This window comes from Nansenia antarctica, assembly GCF_963989245.1.
Source record: "Nansenia antarctica genome assembly, chromosome: 20".
Lineage (NCBI taxonomy): Eukaryota > Metazoa > Chordata > Actinopteri > Argentiniformes > Microstomatidae > Nansenia > Nansenia antarctica.
Genome location: NC_137693.1, coordinates 17,594,484 through 17,616,930, shown reverse-complemented (window position 1 = coordinate 17,616,930; position 22,447 = coordinate 17,594,484). Strand labels below are relative to the sequence as shown.

Sequence of the window (22,447 nt, the reverse complement as noted above, 5' to 3'; positions counted from 1 at the left end):
CTGCACATTGACCTACATTCTTTTTGAGTATTTCCAAGTGAAAGACAATTTTTAAAACAGGGAAACCCTGTTTGCTAAATTATACATCCCCCATACTGTGGTTCTCCTTAAAGTTATTCAGTAAGTTGAGAGAGTTGAGTTGAGTCCATCTGAGTGCATGGATAATAGATTTGAATATGAATCAATTCCACACTGTGTTGATTAGGCTGTCACTACGACTCAGCACATTTCTCCTTATCCTGACCAAGTCCCCAGTCCAGCTTGTGACAATAATACCCATAACATGGTGCAGCAACACTGCTGTCCACACAGGACATGTTGTGATGGCGATGTGTGTGCTAGACTGGGACTGAACATAATGCTTTGTGTTAAAAACACATTTCCAGCCACACGTTTTCTTTTTTTGGCTGTATTACTAACTTGAATTGATTGTTGCAAACATAAGTATAGATTTGAAAGAGATTTCATGAAGGGATTCCCTCTGGCCAGGCGGTGTCGAGGGCAGACTGACTGGGATGGTGTTGTTTGTTGTTCCTCCCCAGGCCTCAGGGGAGCATTCCTGAGCAGTGTGTTCCTCTCCATTCCTGAGCACTTTAGTTCCTCTCCATTTTTGTTTGTATTTGTATTTGTTTCAACTTCACATTGAAAGTGTAAAGTAGGTTGTGTCGATCAGTTAGGAAAAAAACCCTAATTGAATGTATTTCGAGGTGGGTGTAGAGGTTCAGTATATACTGCTACTGCACATGCTGTATATCTACTGTCCCTCTGTGTTTGTGTCTACATGCTGTTGGAGTACGGAGAGTTGCCCCTCCTGACCATTTACATATTTTCTTTTGAGCCGGAAAGTCTTGTCAAATCACTTTCACTTCCGTTTCTTGTGAAAAGGGTTACAAGCTTTACATAGTAACAAGCGATCCATTGTAATGACTTTCTTATGTTATCTGTTCCTTGTTGTTGTTTGATGTGATTGGTTGTTTGAGGAGACGTTGACAAACTCACCTTGTTTGTGTGGTAGAAGTCTGGCAGTAAGGAAGGGGGTAAGACCCCTGGATCCCTGGAGGCGGGACAGGCCGTGCTGAGTGATGCGGGGGCCAATCCCATGTCCCCAACTCCCACCACCCCCACCCCCAGCACACCTGGGACCCCCAAGTCACCCCTCGCCCCTGTAGCCACCACCCCCACCAAGGCTGGAGTCTCCGACTCGGCCAAGAGCAGCCCTGGGTCAGTGGAAAACAGACACTTCTGTGGACGGGCTCTCTGACGCTCCAAAATCCAATATAGTCTCTGTGTTATTATTGTTGTTGTTATGTGACGTCCTGTCTTGTCTGACTGTCGTGTTGTTTTTGCCCCCCCAGCGTCCTCCTGGTGTCCCCTCCCTCCATGCCTCAGCTGGGCACCCTCTTATCCAGCAGCCAATCAGGACCGCAGGTTTCTCAGGCCGTCAGCTCCCAGCATGCAGCAGCGCGTGTGGTGGGCCACGCCGGGCCGGGCTCCCTGCCTCAGGTACGGGTGGTCTCTGCTCAGGCTGGGCTGGGAGCCTCTGTCAGCCAGCAGGCCAAGCTGCTGCACCAGACCCCCCACCAGATCAGAGTACCCGTCACCATGGGGACCAAGGGCATCACACAGGTGAGTGAAGGATTCTGGGAGCTACATTTTTATTTAATTTTTTAATCCATGCCGGACCTTCAGAAGGTCTCTCTGTTCACAGTCACAGGTTTTGAATAGAAACAGACAAACGTAAACATGACATCCCATTCATAATGATGACCCTCATCTGTGTCTGAAGTCGTGTCTGCATGTTACTACAGAGCTTCGTGTCTGGTCTCATTCCTCCTCTCCTGTGTGTGTGGAGCAGGCGGTGGTGACACTGCCTCTCAGGACCCAGTCTGTCGGTAGTCCGGTCCAGGTGCAGGCCGCCAGGGTCCAGACGGGCCTGTCTGTCTCAGGCCTGACCACCACCATCACTGTGGCCAAACCCCAGATCCGCTCCCCTGGCAGCCCGGCTCACAACCCAGCCTCCCCCGCTGTCCTGCAGGGAGTCACCAGCCAGAACATCATCAAACAGGTGGAGAGAGGTTCAAGTGTTATTGGGAATTGTGGCCTGGGGTGGTCCAGTGGTCCAGTGGTCCAGTGGTCCAGTGGTCTAGCACTGCGGTTCGATTCCGGCATGCTGACATGCTGACATGCCCTCTTCTCCTTACTGTCCTGTCTGTCTTCACTAACTCTATCCAATAAAATAAAGAAAAAAAAAACTTTTTCTTTTTAAGTATTAATGGAAATGTCTGTAATATACAGAAAAAGGACCTCAATTTAGTATTCTGTAGAGAAACGTCAATCTCTACTATTCCACTCTAAAAGGGTTAATTAACCCTGCTTGGTGAAATTCACCATAGAGTATTCCCTGCCTCCTCCTCCTGACTCCTCCCCCGTCTCTCTGTGCAGGTGGCCATCACCGGCCAGTACGGTCTGAAGGCCACGGGGGGGGCGGGCATTCCCATAACCGCCACCAACCTGAGGATCCAGGGCAAGGACGTCCTCCGCCTGCCCCCCTCCTCCATCACCACCGACTCCAAGGGCCAGACGGTGCTGCGGATCACCCCCGACATGATGGCCACGCTCACCAAGTCCCCCCTGACCACCGTCAAGCTCACCCCCGACATGCTGGGCCACGCCGGCGCCGGGGGCTGCAAGAGCATATCCGCCACGCTCCACGTGACCCCCCCCCACTACTCCTCCTCCTCCACCTTATCAGGGGACGGCCAGGCGGGTAAGGGGTCCGCCGTCACCACCACCACCGCCGCCCTGCTGAAGGCGGCCGGAGACAGCATCCGTCTGATGCCCACGCTGGCGGTCACCATGGCCGACCAGAAGCCCAGAACCTTCTCCACCATCTCCTCGGCCGACTCCAAGGGCGGCGGCACCACCATCCGCATCATGCCGGGGCTCGGCGTCATCCCGCAGAAGCAGGGCCAGACCATCACCATGACGACCACCACGTCGAGCGGGGCCGTCACCGTGGCCACCAGCGGCCTGGCCGGGGCTAAGGGCTCCCTGATGAAAGGCCCCGCGGCCTCCGGCGCCACGCTGACCCTGGGGACGCACACCGCCACCGTGCGCCAGGTCCCCGTCACCGCCACCGTGGTCTCCACACAGCCAGTAAGACGCTGTTCTATGAAGCATATATATACATATACCGTATTTTCCGCACTATAAGGCGCACCGGATTATAAGGCGCACCTTCAATGAATGGCCTATTTTAGAATTTTTTTCATACACAAGGCGCACCGGATTATAAGGCGCACCGGATTATAAGGCGCATAGAATAGATACTGCAGTCAAACGTTTGACTGGGGTTGCGTTACGCCCAAGCTCCACCTACTGCGTTGCGTCACCTCTCCATCGGTGTTGTGTCAACTTCCCGTTGTCCAAGCTCCACCTGAGCGTTGTCACCATCAACGTTCTACCTGCTCCACTGTCAAAAATATATATTTTTCCACCTCAAGTATCAGCCGTTCGTCATCCATTTTTGCAACAAGCGTCAAGGACCTGCGGTGATTCACAGCTGACTCGCGTGAATAGCAATTCGCAATAGCTGCAACCACGAGATATAGAGTAGTTAGCTACAAGCATTTTCAATCTGCTATTATCTCTATTAGTGGATTAACCGCTGTGGTGATTTAACAGCTGATAAAAATACATCAAGTAGACTACAAACAGAGCAAAACAACACCAGAAAACAACCAATAGGCTAATAGGCTATACAATTATAACCAACAACCAATATGTGACAGCTCCTGGTGCATGTGCAACGTACTTTTTCAGTTTTTACACATGCTTAAACTACAGATTGTAAGCTTTCAAATGATGTGTCATACATTCAAATCAGAGAAAGATTGAACACGACAGGCGTATTTGAATGTTGGTTCATCTCAAACACTGAATGGGAGAAAAGTGAATCTGACCAAACCACAACAAACGCTGCTAGCGGCTAACAGCTAACAAAACACATCGCTACGAAGGTCTAAACTGTATTTTAATAACATGACAACATACTGGGAGAACATCGACATGCTAAAAACACATAACTACACATAACTAGATGAACACACAGTTCTTGCTTTTGAACACGAGCTAAAACGAAAGTATGTTTACAAATCAACCCTCCCTTACCGGTAGCCTCCGGCAAACGAGAATAATGAATCCAATACACAAATGATAAGTGTTTAGTGATCGTTAAACTGTTGTTTATTATATCGAGTGGGTACTTTAAAACTTCAAGTTGAAAGCACCAAGAATCTCACTTTGTTCCCTCGGAAACTCTGTTTAGTCTTCTTTACTTGGGGTCTTGTGGTGTGGGACTGTGAGTAAGCACAACACCGGTGTTTACTGATTACCGTAATGCTGCAAGCGGTGTGAGTGTCCGAATTGAACAGTTGGGTGAGTACGGCATCCATTCAGAGCACATGATAGAATAACAATAGCATTCGCGGAGATTCCAAGATGGCGGCCGTCGTTTACTGATTACCGTAATGCTGCAAGCGGTGCGGCTTTGTAGTTTACCAGTCGTACTGAAACATTTTATTATTATTAAAAAAAAAATATTGGTCATGTAATTTTTACATTTTGATCCATATATAAGGCGCACCGGATTATAAGGCGCACTGTCGTTTTTCTTTTTTTTTTGGGACTTTTAAGTGCGCCTTATAGTGCGGAAAATACGGTACATAGGGCCTGGAACCTTCATGAAGGTCATGTAGCGGTAACAAAATACCTCAATGGCTATAGGACTTTGATGCGAACATTAGATAATAATAATAATAATAATAATAATAATACATTAGACTTATATAATGCTTTTCTAGACACTCAGACGCTTTACAAACTGAGTAAAATAAAATAAAAATATAAAGTCTAATACATTTTTAGATGACTAAATCTGAATCTAAGTGTCTTTGTAGGACAATCTACTCTGTATACTGCAAGTATATCTAGATTTCGGGCAGAGAAGCGGCGAACAAGCAACGCCAGCGTCCTCTCTCGACCGGCGTTAGATGAAAGTATACCTTTTAGGTTGTGGTCATGGTAACGCAACCAGGAGTCTCACCCCTCTACTCTCCCTCTCACCTCTCTACTCTCCCTCTCTCCCCTCTACTCTCCCTCTCTCGTCTCTACTCTCCCTCTCTCGTCTCTACTCTCCCTCTCTCCACCGCAGGGGAAGCTGCCGGCACGGATCACGCTGCCTCTGTCTGTCCTCAGCCAACCCATGAAGAGCAAGAGTGTGGTGACCACACCCATACTGAAAGGAAACATCAGTACCAAGTGAGTTTGGATTTATTTTCTCGGTATGATGTGTGCAGGGCTCCCACGGGTCCTTGAAATCTTTGAAGGTTTGTGAATTTGAGAAAAAAAAAGCAAGGTCTTAAAAGTTTTTGAAAATAGACATGGGTCATTGAAAGTGCTTGAATTCCCCTCTCTCTCTCTCTCTCTAAAAATATATATGTTACGGTACATGTGGGAATATGGTACATGTGGGAAAACTAGGGTTAGGTGCTAGGGTGCTAGGGTTAGGGGTAGGGTTAGGGTTAGGATTAGGGTTAGACATGCCAGCATGTACCAAGTCGATGTAGCACCTAACCCTAACCCTAGTTTTCCCACATGTACCGTATTCCCACATGTACCGTAACATATATATTCAAAAACTTAGCTTGTCAATTTGTGAATAAGTCTGTATTGCTTAACTTTACACATTTCACAATATATTGTTTTGCTGTGCTGTGGTAGAGAAGGCAAGAGACCATCCAGTGTTAACACATTCAAGCCTCTCCTTTTAATTGTTGTCTGTGAGCAGATAGTTCCTATTATATAAATTCTCATCTAGATCTGTCTCAAACTATGCTGTGTTGGGTCCTTGAATTTGAGGGAATTGAGTCTTGAAAGTGCTTGAATCTGATGTTTCAGAAGGTGTGGGAACCCTGTGTGTGTATTTGACGGTGTTTTGGATGTTTCTTAAAGGTATAGCGTTTAGTTTTAGTGCGTCACAGTCGTGTGTATGGAAAGCTCATTCTCGGCTCATGGAGCCGAACGGGTACACTGTCCAACCCAACCCGTTTGTTGTGTTTTGGGAATTCTTGTCCCCCATGGCGTCAAGCCTGTCAATGACCCTCTCTCTCTCTCTCTCTCTCCCTCTATCCCTCCCCCTCTCCCTCTCCCTCTCCCTCTATCCCTCCCCCTCTCTCTCTCTCTCCCTCTCCCTCTCTCCCTCTCCCTCCCTCCCTCTCCCTCTCTCACTCTCCCTCTCCCTCTCTCCCCCTCCCTCTCCCTCTCTCCCTCCCTCTCCCTCCCTCTCTCCCTCCCTCTCCCTCCCTCTCTCCCTCCCTCTCCCTCTCTCCCTCCCTCTCTCCCTCTCTCCCTCCCTCCCTCCCTCTCTCCCTCCCTCCCTCCCTCTCCCTCTCTCTCCCTCTCTCCTCGGAGCAGCATCAGCACTCTGGGGAGGAACATCATCCTGACCACCATGCCTGCAGGCACCAAACTGATCGCTGGGAACAAGCCCGTCAGCTTTGTCACGGCTCAGCAGCTGCAGCAGCTACAGCAACAAGGCCAGGCCACCCAGGTCAGCAGCTCTACACTCTGTTTACTCAACACACACCTGCACTCAGGTGGAGGAGGAGGGTGATGTCATAGTGATCATGTGATCTCTGTATGTCCTAGAACAGTAACAGTGAATGTGATTTGTGTATGTACTATAACAGTGATCATGTGATTTGTGTATGTACTATAACAGTGATCATGTGATTTGTGTATGTACTATAACAGTAGTAGTGAACATGTGATCTCTGTATGTACTAGAACAGTAATAGTGATCATGTGATCTCTGTATGTACTAGAACAGTAATAGTTGGTTGATCTCTCTCTCTCTCTCCTGCAGGTGCGCATCCAGACAGTCCCAGCCCAGCAGATCCAACAACGCTCGGTTGCTGGCTCTCCCAAGTCCGTGTCCACGGTCGTGGTCACCACGGCACCCTCACCCAAACGAACACCTGACCCACCGCCACACTGAGACGCTGGTACCAAGCCAGCTACTGGGTCCTGTACTGAGACGCTGGTACCAAGCCAGCTACTGGGCCCTGTACTGAGATGCTGGTACAAAGCCAGCTACTGGGCTACTAGGTCAGAGCCAGACCTATGCTCCAGAGGCATGGAGGGTTGGAAGCCGCAGCCCTCCTGCTCTCTCAACCTCCAGCAGGACACTGGTGCCTGGGAGGGACGCATGAGAGGTTCACTCTCATTGTTGTGCAAAGACACACTACGAAACTGTCAGAACCCAGTTCATTCAACAGTTTGTAATGTCAGACGTAATTGTCACATGCAAATTAGACTGAAACTATTCCAGTTTTGCCTAATTGGAAACAAATGAATGGTCTATTCTCACCCCACCCATGGCTCCCTTTTTTTGTAAAAAACAACAACATTTGCATTCACTTTAACATTGAACTGATTGCTTATCCAGTTAGCATATATAATGTTCCAGATACCCTTTGTGTGTAGTAATAAGATAAGTGTCCGTGGTGAACCTTGTCATAGATAAGGGTTAGTAGTGTTTGAGTGCTACTTGTGACACTGCAAATCTGGTCTCTGATTTGCTTGAATGTGTTGACAATTGTTGCTTCTGATGTAATACAGTATTTTTTTCTATGTGGTATTGTAAGTAAGAGTATTTTGTTTCTTGAAAATAAACAACCAGAGTGAATGAAAAACACAGTGTAATTCGGACATTCTGTTTGGGGGCGGGAAAAGGCATGTTGCTATAGCAACGGACAATGCAAATATTTACACTGTCTTAAGAGCGGAGGAAACAATGTCAGGTAAACGTTAATGTTTCATAAAACGGTTTCTGGTACTCTCCCCTCAGTGGAATGTAGGTTGTTGGATATAAAGTTTGGTCTAGTGGCATGTTTCTACTTAACCTAAATCTCATAGCAACCAATGAATTTGTCAGGGTTCAGTGATCTATTTTATTTAGAGTATGATCCTTTAGGAATGATTGTGCTAAAATGTAATCTGATCAAACATTGTTTTATTGAGTAAAGTACAAATGTGCAAATTGGAAGAGGACATACAGACGCAGGACAGCATGGCATTACTTCAGGGTCAGAACCAGAGATAATCTATATTGTCTAAATATAAACAGAACATTATCCACATTATGGAGAGCGGGATTGAAACACTTCATTACGTCTACTCTTCCTCTGAGTCTTGGAGCAGAGCTTTCTGAGAGCTGGAGGTCTTTCTCATTCCCATCTCCATGTCACCTCTCCTTGTTGCACATCTATGTACTGTGCTGTTAGGACCAAAAGACAAATAAACAATGAATGAGAGTGGACCAGAATTAGAAGTGCATTTACCCATCTAAGATGAGCTTTACCAATGTATTGATGAAAGGGGAACAGACAATTAAATGGAATATCATCACTAGGACACGGTCCTGGTCACATGGTCAGGTTCTCACTCAAATCAAAATCAAATCAAATTGTATTTGTATAGCGTATTTCTTACAAGATGCAACTCAATGCAGTAAAAAGCCTGTCCACTATGTAGCCAGGAAACTCGTCACTTTCCTGGGTTCATTTTAGAAATATACATTTCAATTGAAACCGTGACCCGTTTGGTGGCACTATCTATTATTAAATCAATTCGGTTGTTAAGTCTGACGTTTAGCAATTTCCGGGTCCAAATAAAAAATTCCCCGCACCAGAGTACCAGTGTACAGCATTTCGAAGAGAGCGCTTCAGCCAACCTTGGACCCGGAAACACGTCACGACTTAACAACCGAATTAAATATTAGATACAAGCAGTGTCAGAAGACAGAGACTCACCAGCAGATGATGCAGAAGATGACAGCAACAATCAGGAGGGCCACAGCAAAGTGCCAACAGAAGCACATGGTGATGAACATGATGTTGTCATGTAACGTCAGGTCCCACACTGGGCCATTTAAAGGGTAGAGGACAAATCCAATCTGAAAGAAAAAATGTTCAAAAGTAATAACTAACCTTTGAATTGGCCTTCTTAGTGTGTATGCCCTCTCTGTCGGTCTAGGGCTAGGCACATCAGTGAAATGAACGTTTTACACTAGTTGTCAGGTTGTTTTTGTCAGTGCTCGCTCTTTTGGAAGGAGAAAGGGTTCAGGTAAAAGTGATAGCGTTTGTGGTGGTGGTGAAGCGTTACCTGGTAGAACCAGGAGCCCTGCAGGATGGCCAGGCTGGCCCTGAACAGCTCCAGGACTATGTTGTCCCTCAGGAACACCTCTAGCATGGTGCTGGCTGCCCCCCCAAACACAGCCACCAGGAGCAGGGAGTGGATGTGCAGGTCCAGAGGGGGGCGCATGTGCACATGGAAGTAGAACAGGAACCCTGCAGGGTAGAGGAGAACCAAGCGTTTAGGCTATTAATGAATACAAATGTGCAGATACTATTGTAGTGTCTACAGTTGAAAGATCAAGGGACCAGTTGATAACAGTGATGGTAAAATATGTATGTATACCTACCAATAACAGTAGGCCTAAATGGACTGACTTATATAGCACCTTATTCCAAAGCTCTTTACAACGGCCTCTCATTCACCCATTCACACACACTTTCACACACCAAGCTACCATGCGAGGTGCCGGCCTGCTCGTTGGAAGCGATTTGGGGTTCAGTGTCTTGAGGAGGACACCTCGACACGTGGACAGGGGGAGCCGGGGATCGAACCACCGACCTTTGCGATCATGACACGCCGGCTCTACCTCCTGAGTCACAGCCGCCCCACAGCCACAACTCTGCACACAGGCAGAGTAGGGGGTAATAATTAACCTTTCATACTGCACCTTCAATAAAGATAGCCAGGGCCAGAGCCAGGCGGTCGAGACCAGGCGGAACAGGAAGTGATGAGGTGGTGAGGACGTCTGCGATTCCAGATATCCCGTAGAACAGATACATGGTGCTGTGCTGCCAGTTCATCAGCTTCACCCACGACTTACTGTCGCTGTCGTAGAGGTGGGCGTGGGGGCCGTCAGGCACAAACTGCTCGGCCATGATGCCTGTTAATGTGAGGACAAGGGTCAGATAGCAACCCTCTGGAAGACCTGCAGAGTGAATGGTGTTTGATGTGACAGAGTGAATGGTGTTTGATGTCTGACAGAGTGAATGGTGTTTGATGTGTGACAGAGTGAATGGTGTTTGATGTCTGACAGAGTGAATGGTGTTTGATGTGTGACAGAGTGAATGGTGTTTGATGTCTGACAGAGTGAATGGTGTTTGATGTGTGACAGAGTGAATGGTGTTTGATGTGTGACAGGGTGAATGGTGTTTGATGTGTGACAGAGTGAATGGTGTTTGATGTGTGACAGGGTGAATGGTGTTTGATGTGTGACAGAGTGAATGGTGTTTGATGTGTGACAGAGTGAATGGTGTTTGATGTGTGACAGGGTGAATGGTGTTTGATGTGTGACAGAGTGAATGGTGTTTGATGTGTGACAGAGTGAATGGTGTTTGATGTGACAGAGTGAATGGTGTTTGATGTGTGACAGAGTGAATGGTGTTTGATGTGACAGAGTGAATGGTGTTTGATGTGTGACAGAGTGAATGGTGTTTGATGTGTGACAGAGTGAATGGTGTTTGATGTGACAGGGTGAATGGTGTTTGATGTGTGACAGAGTGAATGGTGTTTGATGTGTGACAGGGTGAATGGTGTTTGATGTGTGACAGGGTGAATGGTGTTTGATGTGACGGGGTGAATGGTGTTTGATGTCTGACAGGGTGAATGAGTGAATGATCCAGGGGGACACTTACCTACAAAGGCAAAGAATATTTTCATGACCCCCTCGATGAAGTCTATCCTGTTGAAGAACGGGGGCAGCTGTTGTTTTCCTTTAGGGTGAGACTTCCTCCAGCAGTATTTCAGTGGGTACTTCACTGACCACAACAGGCCAAACATCAGAAAGAAACTCCCAGGAAGAGCATGCCCCTTGAAGTTGGCCATCTTCCTGTGTACCCATGACAGATATCATGCATATGAATGATGGAATCAGCAAAGTATTCTGTGACAATTAATGTACAATAATGAACAATTATTGTTCAAGCAAACTAACCACTAGTAGGCTATGCAAATGTATACAGTATGCAATATGCATATAAACAATAAACTTAACAATAACATTTTCCTTTTGTTTATTTCTTCAAAGGTAGCCTACATTTCTTGCAATTCCTCCTGTGTATTCAGGAGATACCAAAAATATTTTGTCTTGCAAAGTCAAAATGCAAATCTACTTGCACATTCCAAAAGGAGAATTGTGTAGAGATGAAAGTGAATGTGATTCATAAGGAGGCATTGGCAAGATTGCCTAACTTGTTGTAAGGCTACAATGCAATTGTACAATTGCAGGATCTGGTCAGTATCAAAATGCTGCCTATATAAGATGAGCTTAAGTTGTTTTAAAGACAATCTACAACATTTTCTGTTCTCTCTTGTTCCCAATGAAACGCAAAACAAACTATTAGTCATGCCTTTATCAGAAAACATGCTTACTCAAGGTTGGTCGTGTTTGCTTCACCCAGGACTGTCAACAAATTGTGCAAAGGTGCCCGGCATGATGACGTCACGCTTTATTTGAAGAACGACCTTCTGATGCGGGTTGGTGTCCTTTTAAACGGTACGGTGTCACTTGGTTATAAGACCGTTTTTGAATTGTATTTGTATACTAATTGTGTAGGAGATTTTACACACAACCTAAAAACGGTGTTAATATTCTATCGATTTCAAGCATGTTTGTGTGGTTTCGGCAGAGCACATCTGTCAGGTGTGTTTACATACATAGTTGAATTGTCAGACAAGTTTTTCTAGATTGGTCGCTGTAGTTGGATCGCTGCATAGCTTTCAACGTTGGAGCCAATATTGTGTTTTCATTGACTTTGTATTTAAATTGCATTATCAATAAAACTAAATCAATAATCTGTCAAAGTTTTTATTTTTTTATTTTTTTATTTTAAATATGCAATTTGATATAAGTTCATTTGTATATATACAATGGAATTAAACGTAATTAAACGATATATATATATATATATATATATATATAATATATATATATAGCCTAAGAAGTCAAGACGCGTGCCTGTTTCAGTCATGTGGGCGTACGGGGCCACATACTAGGTAGCACCATAGACTTTGTACCCTTATCGACATCTTCCATATTAGTGTTTTTTTTTTTTTTTAACAGTTATTCAAGGTCGCCTACATCAACAGCCACAACTGAACAGAGAAGGTTAAAAATAATATCCATACCGTATTCGATGTGCCACTTTCCCAGTTGAACTCCTCTCCCTATTCCTGAAGTGCCTCTTGTGCACACCTGTGGGTTTACCTGGAGAGGCTATCGCAAAGCATCATGTGACCGCGCCCATGATTTGCATGACTTGAATGAATGAATGAATGAAAGCTTTATTTCGAACATGTGTAAAAAGAAATAGTTATAACAACAAAAGACAAAACAAAAACAAGAAAAAACTAAACAAAAACAAGAAAAAACAAAACAAAACAAAAAACACTATTTACTTAACATGTCCGAAAAGGAGTAGGAAGACTTGACTTCCACCAAGGACCCATTTCCTGAGGATGAAATGATGTTATTAAGACAAATGGTTTAACAAGTGGTTGTAGCCATGTGCTGTTTTTATAGGCTACCTACCCATCTATCTATTCAATGATTCTTTGGTCTTTTAGAGCCCTTATAAGCATCAAGAGAATGTTTTATTTTTCTCTTGATTTGCATAATTATGAGTGCAATATCTTGTTGTTTTGTTAAATATTGTTTTGTATTTTTATTACATTCCTTCCTGTTCATGATGTCACCATGATGTGTATGAATTGTTCATAATAGGGTTTCTATTGGGTGTATTTCAACGCTAACTTGATTAACTCATCTTTTTTGGTCGTGGCTTCATATGCAGAGTTTCATGAAGTTTCATCCTAATGTCTACACAGCCATAATGTAGCCTAGTTATTCATGTTATTAAAAGCTTTTAAAACAAATCAAACTGGAATCCTTCCTTACATGGCACTGTGGAAGTGGTTAGGCCCTGAGTTCTGATTATGGTTTATGGAGATGACGTGAAAGTTAATGTGTAATATTCCTGTCAAGGAAGTGCCTGAAAGCCAGTTTATTGGCCAGCCAGATTCACAGAACTTTGCCCCCGTTTTCTAGTGTTTTTATTACATTCAGTCATATTAATCTAACAATCTCTATAGTACAGCCTACTACCTGTAGGCACACAGGTGGCTAATACAGATGACGGAGTGAACACCAAAACCAACATTTTCAATATATTATTGATATTATACCTTAGCACTGGCTATTTTTGTTAATGAGGTATGACACATTATTTTAAAGAAATTGGATTAGAGTATGGCACAGAAGAACTTCTTCTCCCTGAAGGGGTTCTCAGCAGACGGCACGGGTGTCACTAGAGGATCCTCTTTAGCGTGCGCTTCACAGAAGGCCATCAGGTCAGCCGCTGCCTTGGACACCTGCACGAAACATTGTGGTAAAAAAAACATTGTAATGTAAGTAGCAGGGTTGGGGGGAATTTCATTTAAACTCATTTAAACATCAATTCCGGAAGTGAATTGAATTATTATTTGGCAATTGAAAAAGGGGCATTCATTTCCTATGACTTTTAAATACATTGAAACAATCTGAGTATCTGGGTAAACTGTATGTTCCAGTAGTCAGCAACTCAGTCGTGTGTGTTCTTTACATTGTTATGTAAATTGTAAATAAAAAGCTTTGACACTTCGCCACAACCCTTTGAATTCACCCCAACCCGAGTATGTAGATACTGTGAGTGGGGTGGAGTGTGTAGATACTGTGAGCGGGGTGTTTAAGCCCTTATTCATTCATTTTGGAGAACTGGACAAACTTCACCCAGTCCCCCTCATCTTTACCATGTAAATAAAGTCTTTGTACAGTCAAATATGTGTAACACATTTTATGAAGAACCTTCATAAACAGCTTCACAGGTATTTTCCTTTTGCTATCAAAACATTGCAAAAGTCATATTCACTTACATTTGACATTTTTACCATTTAGCAGACGCTTTTATCTAACCTACAGTATGTCTTCCTTTTCAAACCTGTTTACTCTCCCTTGATCCTGGGCAGGAACTAGTAAAGCTGTTGCTGCACCTTTTCTGCTTGATTCCATTCATGAATCACTTACCATCATCCTCTCAATGTTGACCTCCAGTTTCAGCTGCTCCACTGTTTTTCGGGCGTCTGCGATCTTGGCCATGTTATTAGACATCCTGCCGCTGCACGCTCACCTCTCTCAGCCTGCAGCCAGCCATGCGTCAGACAGAAGGGTTAACGTACACACACAGTGTTACAGTGTCCTCTAGTGTCCTCTTCCAACATGGGAACAGTTTAGCTTCCTATCCTATGCTTGTTATTGCTGCTCCCTGGGTCTCAGCTGGAAGTGGCACAGCGAGGGCCTCAGAGGGAGAGGCGTAGGGGGGGGGCCATGCAGAGGCAACGTCCCCCAGGGGGCATCCGCTAGCCTGGCAAGGAAACACACGTGACTTCTCTCTCTGTTACTGTTGCATGTACAGTACTGTTCATCTAACCACCCATTAGTGCCTGTTTTGAGTCCTCTTTTGTAAAGAGTGGTTAGTGTGATGTGTAGCAGCACTTCTAGTAGCAACAGAAATGCTGTCACCTCTACCTCCACATACACACTGTTACCTCTACCTCCACATACACACTGTCACCTCTACCTCCACATACACTGGCCAGGTGCGTTACTGGTCACCATGCAGCACCGAGAGGCTCTGGATGGGTCTTCTCTGTGCCGCCTCTTCAGAGGGTATGGGACACAGGCACACTGACTGCACCACTTTCTCTCTGCTTTCTATCTGTACCTAACTCCATACAAGACAGCAAACAATGGAACTGGTTGATGTCAAAATGACTTTTTCTTTTTGACCTGAACATTAACACAACACATGTATTGTACAATAAACTATAGATGAAACTCTTTAGGTGTGTTGTCAATACCAGACCAAATGCACCAAAGCTCTATTTGCACCCGTCTCAGTTGATCACAATGAATATCAAAACATCTCATTTGGCTCGACCTGCTAAGTAGGTACTTACCGCAATAACAAGAGGCAGGTTGGTAGATGTGGAGGTCTGATGCAGGTTGAATAAAGACACTCTCCACCCACTTACAGTTACAAATAAAGAGAGATTAAGGGGTAAGATGGGGAGGAGGGCTTTAATAGGTTGCCTCCTCTCATAATTAGCTCTGGTTCTTCCCCCATGTTGGGCTCAATGCAGCAGTAGCAGGCAACCTGGGGTGTGACCTTCCACTCTTGACACACTCGATCACTCTTATCATACTCCATCACTCTATCACTCTTATCGCGTATCATTGATATCAATCAATTAGCTCATAAGATAATTCAGATAGAGACATTTATTTCAGATAAGTCTGTAATTCTTAACAGTTTGCTTGAAATTGATGTCCCTCATAAACCTGGCTTTAAGCACCCCTAATATTCAAAAAAATCTATCTGTGTAGGCTATTAATCCAAAACACATCCTATCAATATGTGGCTTGACAATCACTGTGTGTTCGTGCGTAATAGTCATGTGGAAAACACTAGTTACAAGTAACCAAGAGCCTGAGGCAGGAGAGGTGAACAGAGTGTTGATTCCACACAGCTGCTGTTGCACAGTACCTCCCCCCATAAATATGAACCTTTAAGATAACCATGGGAGGAGGATACCATAAGATTTACCCATTTAATTTATTGGGGGTGTAGGCAAAGTATAATCCTTTAAATGACCTTATAAGGTCTCTTATAAGTATATCATATAATATCTCTCATATTATAATATCTTTACTTGCCTCCACCCACCTGTTACAGAGTCATTTCTGACGACTTCCCGACGCCCCCTCCTGGCGACTTGGGATTCTGCACTCGTTATGGACTTAATGATTGATTTGTGTCAGCTGTGAAGAGTTCTAGTATTGCCAGTGGTCTATTTCCTGGTATCGTAAGACTGGAATTCGTTTGCTTATTTATACTATGATACTGCCTGACTCCCAGGTACCTTATTGAAGCTTGTTTGGTTTATTTCATGTTTAGCCTACTCCCATCAGTGTTTTTGACTGCATAGCAGACGCCTTATTCCAAAGCAATCGATACATTCGACTAACCACTCAGTATAACCCACACAGAATAACCTCCTAATTGTTTCGTACTTCCTCTCTCTTATTCTCTCTTATTCTCTCTTATTCATCCGCTCTTTCATTTAGATTAGATTACATTAGATTAGATTGAACTTTATTGTCATTGACAGAGTTACAATTGGGTTGGGTTTGTTTTGGACAAATCATGCTCAAGATACCTGTCACATGTTATTGTTGTCTTTTATGTTATGTTAATATCAAAGGACCATGTTGGAAATAATATAATATAACATAATAATTTACTCGACCGATGAATAAACTCAATCAGTTGTGGTGATTGTTCAGAGAATTCATCAGACGTTTTATTGAGGATTTCAATAGCCGTCATGTTGTTACCACCGTGTTTTAAAGCCCTGCACAGTTACCCTCTGGCTCTGGCCTAGTCTAGCCTGAACTCAAGGAAGCCACGTGAGAAGTGCGGGGCTCCACGACGCCTCGCTCTACACATGTTGTGAGTCTGGGATCTTGCTACTCTTGTAAATGTCAAGTAGCCAACAAAGTCGTACTGATTTCATCCCCATCATGCAACAGGTATTGAAAGGTGTTGATCGGCTCAAAATGTATCGATCAGAAGTGGCGCTTGCAGGGTTGCCAGGGGGCAGCAGGGGGCTCAGTGCCTCGTGGAGTTGAATGCCAAGTGCCTCATTAGCAGGTGTTTCCCTGTATGAACTAACCGCTCTCACACTGGAAGGCAGAGAAAGTACTGCTGCACTAACACTTTCTCTGCTGCTGAGGGCCCGTTAGCACTGGCGGACTCAGCGGGGGGCAGGGGGGGCGACCGCCCCTCCTCGTGCCCCCACGGTTGAAAAACATCTGTCTTAAGTGCCCTTTTGAGTGGCAAAAATGCCCTTTTGAGTGGCGAAAACTAGAGGATGTGCCCTATTGGTGCCCCTCCAATGGTCTAAACTTGACCATGTGCCCCCACAGTTGAAAAACGTCCCACTAAAGTGCCCTTTTGAGTGGCAAAATTAGAGGATGTGCCCTATTGGTGCCCTTCCAATGGTCTAAACTTGACCATGTGCACTGATGGGGTCCCATGTTGTGCAGTAGGTGCCCTTTTTTTCTTTTCGCCCCTGCCCTTCAAACAGCCTGAGTCCACCACTGCCCGTTAGTGTATGTAAACATCTGAAATGGTTCTATCAATACTACAGAATTTAAAGATGACGAAAAGCTCCTCTGCCTCTGAAATGTTTACATTATTTACCGGTATTGATAAATATACATTTGGTATGACCAAGAACATGTACGTGTGTCTACCACTCCATTTCCAGTAGCATTTGATAAACAATCAAAAGAACCGTTGTAATACATTAATTAGGCTGAGTCTGAAATGAAATCCATGACAAATGATTAGCAGGAGGAAATGGTTTATTATTTGATATCCTGCTTAGATTCTTTATTGACGGCTTCGCCTGCTGCATGCTCTCTGCCTCTAGCATTCACAGACGTATCCTGAGATGTCGTTGTCCCACGTGCCGAACAGACCCATGCCCACGTCTTTGAGGCGATGCTGAATACCCGCGGAGAACTTCTTTTTGGACCCTTCCTTCTTGGAACGAGACCAGGCGGTCAGACTGCAGCGGCTGGCCACCACCAGGGAGGAGACATGGTCGTTCCAGCGGTAGGGGAGGATGGGGACGTCGTCATTGGGATAGGCATCGATGTACTTTCCACCGCAGCTCTGCTCATCGTAGTAGTGACTGTCCTCATAGAGCCTGGCACAGAGCTTCACCTCGTTCTCGTCTTTCAGTGTAGCAGGGTCCGGGCACTGCGCCCCGAGGGGCCCCACGCACAAAGCGCCCAGGAGAAAAGCAATGATCACCTTCATGTTGTCTCCTCACTCAGGGTTCGGACATATGAAACTGCAGGCCAGGTAGCCCTTAAGTAGCCCTGGCCTGTGATCTGTCGTGTGAAGTTGAATTTGTTTTCACAGGTGTGTCCCCCAAGATAACCAGAAGAACATTTGGTGTTTTAACCCTGTAAGACCCCCCTTGTGTCAATATTACAACATCACATTTAGCTATACAAAAATGTTATACAAAAATGTTTTTCTTAAAAAAAAAATATACATTTACATAGTCAATAAGTCCTATTCTTCACCCTGGCAATGCAATATGGTTAACATTCTAAATGATTATTATCACAGCAACTCATTACTTACTTTTTCCCTCACTAAAAATCACAAACTCTTATGAACTAACATCCACAAGGGATGCAAGTCATCTTGTAATCAAAGGATACTTATTCACATAACAGCCACACATAATAACAAGTTACATTCATACATATACCAAAAAATATATAAACCAATGTACCTAAGCATGTCTACACAACATCCAAACACATCAAATACAGATCAGATGGTCTCAATCAGGGGGAGCACTGTTAAACTGTTAAACTGTTAAACTGTTAAACGCTCAGAGTCAGATAAGAGGCCTGCTAAGGTTCAATGACAAACCTCCAGCTCTACTTCCATGAGTTTCCATGGCACACAATAAAATGGTCTAATTTCACTATTAGAAATAACATTGACTTGTTAATGTTAATATTCTAGCCACATCATTTTTTAATATATATTATTGAAGATTGCTTTTGTAAGGTCCCACTGATTACAATTTTTGTTACAACAAGTATTTATGAAGTAGGCTACTTTAAATGTTCATGATGGGCTGTTTTTTCCCCTCAAACAGATCATGTGACATTGATTGCGTTTACATGCACATATTCAGATTAAGGTCAATATTCGGGTCATTGTAATATTCAGAATAAGGTGTTTACACGCGCTGTAGCAACTGGAATATTCTGTTTACTTGTTATTATGTGTGGCTGTTATGTGAATAAGTACCCTTTGATGACAGTATAAGAGGACTTTATGCATCCCATGTGGATGTTAGTTCAGAGCTATGGGGGCATTTGATATAGCCTGATGCTTTTATTTTATTTAACTCCCGTCATTTATATATACAAATATATATATATATTTTTTCCATTGGCAATAGGTGTTTGGTTGATGGGTGGGGTGGATACATATGGCAAAACATTTTTAGAAGGACCTTCATTCCTTATTTGTGTACCCATAAATGTTGTACTGTGTTCTACTTCCTTCTAATAAAATATTGTTTAAAAAATAAAGAATTCTCCTTTTGAAAGTTTCAGCTTTCACTGGGCAGTTACATGATATAATTAGAGATAAGCTCTTGGTAACACCTTGTTTTGTCCACCCCTAATAGCTTGAATCAAATTTGGTTGAGAAATTCGATGAGTAAGAGAAGGTTGTCCTGACTGGAGACAGCAATGTACACCTGCCAGGTGTGTGCAGGTAGAGTCACTAGTCCTCCTCCCAAACTGACATCTTAAATCATAAGCCCAAAACCTGACACAAACACCTCCTCACCTCCTGGTACATACACATGCAACATTAATAAAACACAGTTCCATCATGATATCGTTTTTTTTCTTGTAATTTAATCAACATTACACTTCATTCATACTATTCTAGAATTGTATGTAATAGTAACTTAGATTCTTACCAAATATTATATGAGAATGGGTACACTTATATACAAAGGTGTAACTGTTCTCCGTTTGTATTCACAAGTCACAGTGGTACTATGGGAGGTCTCTGTCTGACGCCTCCATGGCAGGGCAGGGTTCTTCAAGCAGCACCCGTGTTATCGACACTTGGGGTACCACCATCATTATTTGCCTTGTCAGGGAGATGACAAACTGATGAACTGACTGTGGAAAGACAGAAAGGGTAAGGATTATTAACTGAGACTGATAACCACATGAAACACAGAATAAAGAGGCAACGGTAATGTTAAAAAAAGGAAAAATTCCCACCTCCCATTGTCAGCACTAGCTTATTTTCCTAACACCTTTTCAATGGCATCCACTAATGCTGTCATCTTCTCGTCGTTGTCCACAAAGCCTGACCCCTCCTGAAAGACGAAGACACAAGTGTTTCTATGCTTTTCAAACTATTTATTCATCAACCTGTGCTTGCATGTTGAGAGCAACTAAATGAGGTAAGAAGACTTAAAATGTCAACTGATACCTGCTTGGAGTGGACCAACTTGCCATTCACCTCTACTTCAAACCAGCCGGTAGTTGAGGGTGTGCTCTCACCAGTCTGTTGAATGAGTAAGTGTGTGCGAGAGAGAGAGAAAGAACACATTACCAGGCATAATTCACCTAACATGAAACACCTTAAAGTTGTTAACTCAACAGATCAGGTTACATACACATGTGCACATTCTGTGGACTTGCTTCAGATACTCACAATCTCAAGGTCACCAGGGAATTCATCCTCAAGCAGCATCTTGAGTTTGGTGAACTGGAGAGGAGACAGCACAGTAACTCAGTTATACCCTAATTACACAACAGTCAAACAAACTGAGCTGAGCTGAGCTGAGCTGAGCTGCGATGAGATGTAATGGCCTGGCCAGGTTACACATCCAGCCAAAAGGACAATAGGGCAAAACACATCAGAGCCAGCCCAGTATAAGCTGTTATAGCTGTTTGTCAGCCTCTGGGTTTTAGCCCCATGGCTTCGGTACTGTTAACACCCCGATGGCATTAGCTCGAATAGCTCGTTCTCTTATGCACCAACCACACAATGTCCTGTATGTGCGAATATACTTGACAATAAAAAATATTCTGATTCGGATTCTATTCTGATACGAGAGGATCGTGACTGTGTGGCCACTTACCTTGGGCTTGTACCCTCATCCACCACTACAGACAAAGAGAACATTGCTGCATGTCAGTAAAAGTCACATCTGTTTTGAAATCACAGTAGGCTAATGCTCTAATACAGGCAGTGCATTGTGTTAAATCAGACATCAGAAACATAGTATTCTGACATGTAGGGTGTACGGTAAGTCACCCACCAGTAAGTGATGTGGATTCTGACGGCCATGTCGCAGGTTGCAGCGGCCCTGCTCTGAGAGAGGTAGAGGTTGCAAGAGGTCTTATTTACTATAAGATTTGCCGACAATGTCGGAAGACGTTTTGAAGTTATTTCCTTAAAATTAGATGTTGTTACGAAAGAAATAAGGCGGAGCGAGCTACGGAGCATTTTAATGAGGTCCCGTTACACACACGTGTTATTCTAGCCTATAGGAGAGGGGAGGAGGGACACACGTGTTATTCTAGCCTATAGGAGAGGGGAGGAGGGACAGACATGTTATTCTAGCCTATAGGAGAGGGGAGGAGGGACAGACATGTTATTCTAGCCTATAGGAGAGGGGAGGAGGGACACAAATGTTATTCTAGCCTATAGGAGAGGGGAGGAGGGACAGACATGTTATTCTAGCCTATAGGAGAGGGGAGGAGGGACAGACATGTTATTCTAGCCTATAGGAGAGGGGAGGAGGGACAGACATGTTATTCTAGCCTATAGGAGAGGGGAGGAGGGACAGACAAGTTATTCTAGCCTATAGGAGAGGGGAGGAGGGACACAGGTGTTATTCTAGCCTATAGGAGAGGGGAGGAGGGACAGACATGTTATTCTAGCCTATAGGAGAGGGGAGGAGGGACACACGTGTTATTCTAGCCTATAGGAGAGGGGAGGAGGGACAGACATGCCTTCTGTGGGAACAAGAACACGGAGCAAGAATGCTCAAACGTTCAAGCGTAACATATTGATGTATATAGAAATGTGATTTCAACACAAGAAAGAATCAATTGCTAAATGCATTCATCAATCTGTCCATCCCTAATACTAGCTCGAATCAAATGGTTTGGTTGAGAAATTCGACCTTCCAGTTACAGCATTTCAACCGTCACGTGATGAGAAGAGGGTTCTGGTGTCTGCTCTGGGGTGGGGTGGGGTGTCCCAGGGGTGGGGTGTCCCAGGGGTGGGGTGTCCCAGAGACATCTGATGAGAGATCGATCGAGGTTGTGAGAGTGATCGATCGAGGTGACAGACCCTTGAGAGAATTTTGACTGTTAGCAAACAAGTATAACAATTGCCACATGACTGCTAGCGGAACAATACAACCTTTACGTAGAGAGTAATTAGTACAGAGTCAATATTTGAACATCAATTATGAAATATGCCATACAGTTGTTACACTGGTAGATTAATAATAATAATAATTCATAAAATGTATATAGCGCTTTTGAATGAATGAATGAATGAATGAATGAATGGTC

General features: G+C 44.1%; 5 protein-coding genes across 6 annotated transcripts in view; 1 reads left to right on the top strand and 4 right to left on the bottom strand.

The window, feature by feature from the left end:
• LOC308174394 (uncharacterized protein) overlaps positions 1 to 7,057 on the top strand; it is a gene marked incomplete at both ends in the record, with an annotated part of 43,336 nt that extends 36,279 nt beyond the window's left edge. Inside the window, 7 exons of the mRNA XM_080549473.1 lie at positions 1,016 to 1,221; positions 1,356 to 1,626; positions 1,856 to 2,065; positions 2,443 to 3,156; positions 5,213 to 5,319; positions 6,475 to 6,610; positions 6,926 to 7,057. Of these exons, the coding sequence (XP_080405599.1) occupies positions 1,016 to 1,221; positions 1,356 to 1,626; positions 1,856 to 2,065; positions 2,443 to 3,156; positions 5,213 to 5,319; positions 6,475 to 6,610; positions 6,926 to 7,057 (1,776 nt within the window). The remainder of the gene's footprint in view (positions 1 to 1,015; positions 1,222 to 1,355; positions 1,627 to 1,855; positions 2,066 to 2,442; positions 3,157 to 5,212; positions 5,320 to 6,474; positions 6,611 to 6,925) is intronic.
• Positions 7,058 to 8,087: 1,030 nt separating this feature from the next.
• On the bottom strand, positions 8,088 to 12,365 carry LOC308174661 (transmembrane protein 45B-like). Its single transcript, XM_080549766.1, has 6 exons — positions 12,322 to 12,365; positions 10,830 to 11,023; positions 9,866 to 10,078; positions 9,226 to 9,410; positions 8,874 to 9,016; positions 8,088 to 8,338 (listed from the first exon to the last, which is right to left on the bottom strand). The coding sequence occupies exons 2-6, from the start codon at positions 11,017 to 11,019 to the stop codon at positions 8,236 to 8,238; spliced, it is 834 nt and encodes a 277-aa protein (XP_080405892.1). The 5' UTR covers positions 11,020 to 11,023; positions 12,322 to 12,365; the 3' UTR covers positions 8,088 to 8,235.
• A 241-nt stretch (positions 12,366 to 12,606) lies between these two features.
• On the bottom strand, positions 12,607 to 15,225 carry LOC308174496 (guanine nucleotide-binding protein G(I)/G(S)/G(O) subunit gamma-8-like). Of its 2 annotated transcripts, XM_080549577.1 has the most exons (3): positions 15,187 to 15,225; positions 14,255 to 14,367; positions 12,607 to 13,563 (listed from the first exon to the last, which is right to left on the bottom strand). In XM_080549577.1, exons 2-3 carry the CDS (start codon positions 14,336 to 14,338, stop codon positions 13,435 to 13,437), a joined length of 213 nt encoding a protein of 70 aa, XP_080405703.1. In that variant the 5' UTR covers positions 14,339 to 14,367; positions 15,187 to 15,225; the 3' UTR covers positions 12,607 to 13,434. The 2 variants fall into 2 exon arrangements, with proteins under 2 accessions (XP_080405703.1, XP_080405702.1); XM_080549576.1 differs by lacking the exon at positions 15,187 to 15,225 and having other exon boundaries at positions 14,255 to 14,519.
• A 2,435-nt stretch (positions 15,226 to 17,660) lies between these two features.
• Positions 17,661 to 18,129, bottom strand: LOC308174526 (syncollin-like). The gene has a single exon (XM_080549615.1). It carries the CDS (start codon positions 18,114 to 18,116, stop codon positions 17,721 to 17,723), a length of 396 nt encoding a protein of 131 aa, XP_080405741.1. The 5' UTR covers positions 18,117 to 18,129; the 3' UTR covers positions 17,661 to 17,720.
• Positions 18,130 to 19,753: 1,624 nt separating this feature from the next.
• On the bottom strand, positions 19,754 to 21,368 carry selenow1 (selenoprotein W, 1; the record flags this gene model as incomplete). The annotated part of the gene is made up of 6 exons (XM_080549586.1): positions 19,754 to 20,026; positions 20,132 to 20,229; positions 20,346 to 20,420; positions 20,571 to 20,624; positions 21,001 to 21,025; positions 21,181 to 21,368. 5 exons carry the CDS (start codon positions 21,366 to 21,368, stop codon positions 20,152 to 20,154), a joined length of 420 nt encoding a protein of 139 aa, XP_080405712.1. The 3' UTR covers positions 19,754 to 20,026; positions 20,132 to 20,151.
• Positions 21,369 to 22,447: the final 1,079 nt, after the last annotated feature.

What these genes read in the sequence shown, in the direction of transcription:
- LOC308174661 (XM_080549766.1), bottom strand. Translation starts at nt 11,019, where the DNA reads ATGGCCAACTTCAAGGGGCATGCTCTTCCTGGGAGTTTCTTTCTGATG. An exon ending in AATATTCTTTGCCTTTGTAG is followed by an intron (nt 10,079 to 10,829) that starts GTAAGTGTCCCC and finishes TCACATTAACAG; the next exon opens with GCATCATGGCCGAGCAGTTT. An exon ending in ATCTTCTGCATCATCTGCTG is followed by an intron (nt 8,339 to 8,873) that starts GTGAGTCTCTGT and finishes TGGTCCTAACAG; the next exon opens with CACAGTACATAGATGTGCAA.
- LOC308174496 (XM_080549577.1), bottom strand. Translation starts at nt 14,338, where the DNA reads ATGTCTAATAACATGGCCAAGATCGCAGACGCCCGAAAAACAGTGGAG. An exon ending in TCAACATTGAGAGGATGATG is followed by an intron (nt 13,564 to 14,254) that starts GTAAGTGATTCA and finishes TGTTTCGTGCAG; the next exon opens with GTGTCCAAGGCAGCGGCTGA.
- LOC308174526 (XM_080549615.1), bottom strand. Translation starts at nt 18,116, where the DNA reads ATGAAGGTGATCATTGCTTTTCTCCTGGGCGCTTTGTGCGTGGGGCCC.